The sequence below is a fragment of the Carya illinoinensis genome, chromosome 15 (assembly GCF_018687715.1).
Source record: "Carya illinoinensis cultivar Pawnee chromosome 15, C.illinoinensisPawnee_v1, whole genome shotgun sequence".
NCBI lineage: Eukaryota > Viridiplantae > Streptophyta > Magnoliopsida > Fagales > Juglandaceae > Carya > Carya illinoinensis.
The window spans coordinates 8,588,624-8,594,871 of record NC_056766.1 but is presented as its reverse complement, the minus strand read 5'-3'; the positions used below and the strand labels follow the sequence as shown (position 1 = coordinate 8,594,871).

Genomic DNA, 6,248 nt, shown 5'->3' with positions numbered 1-6,248 from the left:
AGCAACTAGTGAAGGTCGTCGACGGTGACGATACAATCCTTTCATTGTGATTGATCATCCATGCTTCGATTCGCTGGGCATTCGGGAGATTTTCTGGACCCTAGCTGTATCTGCTAGGTCATCCCCTTCCCTTCACTGATCCCTACCAAAATTCTGTGTATGTTTCGGCTCCCTTTACTGTGAGCTAAATGGAGAAAAAATACAGATTCTAACGGTCAGGTAAACTAGCTTGAGTTTTTTGGTTTTTTGCCCTCCCTGTTATTGCATATTTCTCTGTTTGTGAGGCTTTAATTTGTTGAGATTTAAGATGAAGGGATAAAGCTGTTTTTGATTGGTAGATTTATATCTACAAATCATGCGGTGTGGCATTTTATATAGTTTAGAAATTTATATAATCCCAATAGTCTGGGACACGACAGATGCCATAAGCCTGAAAGAAATTGGTGTTTTGATATTAATTATTTTGTGAGTTCTTGTCATTGTATCTCTGATTATTGCTTGAAATGGTAAAGGTCGATCCATTTACCAGCTATTCTTCACGGTTCTATTACTTGTCTCTGTTTTTCTCTCCTTCTTCACCGGCATGCCGTCTCTTTTAAGCTATTCTCTTTTTCCTGTTGGCTTAAGACTAAAGTTGTCCTACAATTTACATATTTTATCGCTATCTAAAATCGAAGACCCTCTGTATATCCTCTTCTTCTTCTTGCTGCCTTTACTGAGATCTATTTGAATCTTTAATCGTAGTGGTATTTGCTGTGGGTTTTTCCTTTTTGTGTCATAAATTACAATTCTAGTTTGGGAGATTAAAAGTGGATAGAATATATTTTTGACCACTGTTTTTTGGCTAACAGTTCTCCAATATGTATGCATTAACTATGTATTTAACTGTCCATGCCAGTTATAATATTTTGATGTACAGTGTTTCCAGCTATCAAACCTCATGAGTTTCCCATGGGAATTGGTGGCAGAGTAGCGTGCAAGTGTTCGGCGTCGATCTATCAGGAGGCCATTTCAGCCACATATTTTTGCTTGCTTCGGCGCTTGCCTCCATGACCGACGATCTGAGCAAGAATTTTTTATAACATCCTAGTGTTATCGGATATTCTGAATGCCCTTTTATCAATTGCTGAAATCATGGTTATAACTATCTTCAGCTGCAAGTTTGACGTTTCATACTAACGCTAGTTTATTAATTATCATTTTGATGATGAACTTAGTACTTCTATTTTCCTGAATTAGTGTGACTGATATGGTTGGTAAGCTGGGTTTATGGTCATACTCTTTTACAGCTTCGTAAAATTTTTTTGAAGCTGAATATTATATTTTTCAGTGTCATTTTCACAATGAGGCCAACCTATAGTTTGTATTAAGCTAGTCCTTCAATTAAACATTATTAGTTTTCCTCATTTGACCATTTTGTCACCATTTTGATGTGCCTTTCATCTGCTTATATGTCTGGATTCGTGTGATGGTTGCCTATTGGCAATTTAGGCAGTGTCATATTGTTACATTATGTTTTGGATCATTCCATATAGTTCTTTCTGTTTAATGGCCTCAGCTATAACCCGCATATGTGGATTTGACTCTCCTTCACACTGTAGCATTAAATTGGAACTGATTAACACACTTTTGGTCCCATTTTCCATTTACATGTTTTGTTCTCTCATGCATGCTTCTGTTGTTTGACTTCTAAACCAGAGAAATACTTGAGATTGGCCAATGATTGAGTGTTGCTGTTATATGTTAATGCAACTTCCAGTTGTTGACACCCCTGTTATTTCTTATAATTAAATTACAAAATTCATTACTTCCATGTTAGTTCAGTTTTATATATTACGCTAATGCATTTGTGGAGCCTAACCTGTTCTGAAATTGTGTATGCACAAGAATCTACACACTATGTCGAGTTGCCCTTTTTGACTACTTTAAGTGCATGCTATTTATTACATGCATACCTATTCTTTTCATTTATTTTTCTGTTTGCCATTTTGCTTTTCCTTCATTTATTAGACTTCTAATCTTGCATAATCTCTTAGCCTACCCACTGAAAGTATGAGTTAAAGAAACTAATGCTGTCTAGGTTTTAGACCCACAATGTCACTCATTTTCTAGATATTGGCTAGGAGTTCTGTGCAGTTAACTACTAATTTGACACGAAGTTATTTATTAACTTTTTATAGAGCAGTCTATTTGTAACATATTTGTTAAATTGTTTGCAATAATATGCATGCAAGTTGTCCTCATTTTATTATTATTTAGACTTTAAGATAGGTAGTCCAATGGAGAGCCTTACTAGCTAGAAGTCCATGTTCTATATAGATTTGTTAACAATCCACTTTCTAATTTATCTGTTTATCATCATCTACCAAATTGGTTTCCTCAACTTTCACTTCACATGTGGTGTACTGGAAATTTGCCTTCGAAGACATTCAAGTCTTATCAACTTGAATTAGTCCCTCCACACTTGTTTGTTCATCTCTCCCATAAAAACTTTATGAACTCTTATGACACTTGGCTTCCAGTATACAATAGTGAAAGATATCAACTCTTTATGGTGTTTCCAGCTACTGGATGTGGTTTCCTTGCATGATGAATATTTAATATGTAAATATTTTTTTGGGCTTTTTCCATGTTCTGTGTCGAATTTGCTGGTGCCAAGGGGGGGCTAAACCCTTTGTCTTTTTTTCTAGGCTTCCACGGCTGGCTGAGGCAATCCTGAATGTCTTCACGTCATCAATTATTTATGATAGCCTTGGTGTAAGTTCTCTGATGTTATTATAATACAAGTTGTGAAGAGTCTGCTTGAAAATATATAGTTATGTGAGTTCCCACTACTATATATCACAACAAGGGTTTTTGAGGTTTAACTTGGGTAGATGACATAGGCCATTGTATGAAAATGGCCTCTCACATTTGATTTGACTAGGTTATATAATATAGGTTTGCATGCATTAGGATTCAGGATTTGAGTTAACAGAGAAAATTGGGAGCTTTTCCTTCAATGTAGCCAAGTTAAACTGGCTTTATAACTATATGTGATTGTATTAATGTGTTTGGCAACTTTGGCTGATGTGTAATTTATAGCTTGGTATAGCTGCTGCAATACCAACAATGGCACCCAGTGGCTGTATGGTGCATCCCGAAACATGTCCTGGGTATGAATCTTCATGGAGTTGTGGTTTTGCTGTTGTTTATCCAAGTGGTTGTATGTTTGCTGTGATAACTGACACAAAATTCCTTATAATACTATGTTTTCCATTAACTTTTTCACATATCTCCCAACAAAGGTTAACATGTGCACCACACCTTAGGAGCTAATGCTACCAAATATATTAGGGTTGGACACTCGGTATACATGTGTTTGGGTGCATAATCGTGCAAAGGGCTATATTCTCCTTCCCTCACAACTCTGTGATTTTTTTTCCCCTTCCCTCTGCAATGTTTATTTTCTTAACGTACATCATGGCTGAAAGTTGTTTTACAATTTTAAATTTGTCAGGCAACTAATGGTATCCGGTCTAGAACATCAGTAATTGAATTTCTCTAGGTATATCAGGATTATTGACCACGCCTGTTTTACCAATTACCAAGAAATCCATGGATAAATCTTGGATGCATATTCAAGATAGATTGCGGAGCCATGAGTATGCCGATGGAGTTAATCATTTTTTATCCATGGCTCAATCCAATGCGCCTGCCAGTGATGCAATTCGCTGTCCTTGCCGGATATGTCGTAATAATTTTTTCCAACCATTTGATGTTGTGAGGGATCATTTGTTCTTGTGAGGGATTGATATAAGTTATACTCAATGGATCTTTCATGGAGAAGATGATCCTTTTCACGCCAACCGGTCTGATGATGAGGACTATGGAGATGATTTTGGTGAGTACATCGATGATGTCGATGAGATGTTAGATGACATCCGGGTGGGATCCTTCATGGATAGTCCTCACGGTTTAAATGCTGGTGGCATTGACAATGCTAATGCAGAACCCAACATTGGGACTTCAAGACACCATACTTTTGAACAGTATGTAAAGGATGCACGACGTCCACTCTATCCATCGTGCACAAATTACTCAAAGCTATCATTTATGGTGAAGTTGCTTCACATTAAGAGTATTGGTGGTTGGAACGTGAAGTCATTTAACATGGTGCTGAAGCTATTGAAATTTGCCTTCCCGACTGCTCTCTTGCCTGAAGACTATAATGAGGCACGTCAGCTAGAGCGTGGGTTGGGATTTAGTTACACCAAAATCCACGTATGCCCAAATGACTGTATCTTGTTCTGGAAAGAATACGAGGACAAAGATGAGTGTCCTAAATGCAAGTCATCTAGGTGGGTCTCAATGACAAGTAAACACCGGGTACCTCAGAAAGTGATGCGTTATTTTCCATTGAAGCCTAGGTTGCAATGCCTTTATATGTCGAAAAAGACAGCACAAGGGATGCGATGGCATAAAGAAGGTCGTATTGATGATTCGAGCTATATGAGGCATCCAGCTGATTCCAAAGTTTGGAAAGATTTTGACAGGAAACATGATTGGTTTGCCAAAGATGCTCGTAATGTTCGTCTTGGACTTGCGAGTGACGGTTTTAACCCGTTCAATAACATGAGCAAGCCTTATAGTATATGGCCAGTCATACTTCTGCCTTACAACTTGCCACCTTGGTCTTGTATGAAAGACCCATACTTTCTATTGACATGTTTGATACCTGGTCCTAAGTCACGAGGAAATGATATCGATGTCTTCCTTCGGCCTTTAGTTGATGAATTGATATCATTATGGGAGGCTGGTATTGAGACATATGATGCATATGGTGCCGATGTTTTCCAATTACATGCATCTCTACTCTGGACAATAAATGACTTTCCAGCATACGCCAATCTTTCTGGGTGGAGCACGAAGGGGAAGTTGGCATGTCCTGTGTGCAATGTAGATACTGATTCTATGTGGTTGGACTATGGGCGTAAATATTGTTATATGAGCCACCATCGCTGGTTGGACCTGGACCACCGTTGGAGAAAGAATAAACGTGCTTTCAATGGTGCCAACGAGTTTCGGCGTCAGCCAGGAAAACCTAAGGCCCAAGAAATACTTGAATCATTACGCGAGGTCTCCAATGTGCAATTTGGAAAATGTGGACGGAAGAGGAAATGGGCCCCACAAGAATTAAACTGGACAAAGAAAAGCATCTTCTTCGATCTCCCATACTGGAAAGACGTGCAATTGAGGCATAACCTAGACGTAATGCATATTGAGAAAAACATATGTGATAGCGTATTGGGCACCTTGCTGAGTATTGATGGAAAGAGTAAGGACACTGCAAATGCACGCAGGGATTTGGAGCGTCTTGGACTGAGGAAGGAATTACACTTACGTCCGAATGGTGATCGAACCCGAATGAGTCTTGCATGTTATACACTAAACCATAATGAGAGAATATCTTTTTGTGAGTGGGTGTCACAAGTTAGTTTTCCAGATGGCTTCGCCTCTAATATTGCTCGGTGTGTGAATATTCATGAAGGCAAAATTACCGGAATGAAAAGTCATGACTGCCACATTTTTCTCCAACGGTTGCTTCCGGTCGTGATTGGTGGTTATCTACGACCCGACATCCGACTAGCATTGACCGAGTTATGTACATTTTTCAAGGAATTGTGTGCTCGAACATTAACTTATGAATCATTGCATCGCCTTCAAACAGATATTTCTATAATCCTATGTAAACTTGACATGATCTTCCCACCTGCATTTTTTGATATTATGGTGCACCTCGCAATTCATTTACCAGACGAGGCATTACTTGTCGGACCAGTGCAATATAGGTGGATGTATCCGTTTGAGAGATACCTGGGGAAGTTCAAGCGATATGTCCGGAACAAAGCCCGCCCTGAGGGTTCAATTGCTGAAGCATATGTTCACGTTGAGTGTTTAACGTTTTGCTCAATGTATCTTAACGACATTGAGACCAAATATCAACGGGTTGAATGAAACTCGGACATCCCAGATCAGCTTAATGATGAATTGTTTTCTGTATTCTCACAAAAGGTCCGTCCGCTCGGGGAGGCCAACATTCACATGCTAGCCGAGAAGTTATTTTCAAGAGCCCACTGGTATGTTCTCAATAACTATGGCGAGATCGAGCATTACCTCGAGTAAGTGGATAAAATTTTGATTCTAGGCCAGAGAATTGATTGGTTACAGATTACAACGTCAACTAATAGTTATATATTTTGCAGGGA

The 6,248-nt window shown here is 38.8% G+C and overlaps 1 protein-coding gene across 1 annotated transcript; it reads left to right on the top strand.

Moving 5' to 3' along the window:
- The first annotated feature begins 3,111 nt into the window (after positions 1-3,111).
- LOC122296625 lies at positions 3,112-5,997 on the top strand. The gene is made up of 3 exons (XM_043106428.1): positions 3,112-3,205; positions 3,548-3,733; positions 3,830-5,997. The coding sequence occupies exons 1-3, from the start codon at positions 3,112-3,114 to the stop codon at positions 5,995-5,997; spliced, it is 2,448 nt and encodes an 815-aa protein (XP_042962362.1).
- Positions 5,998-6,248: the final 251 nt, after the last annotated feature.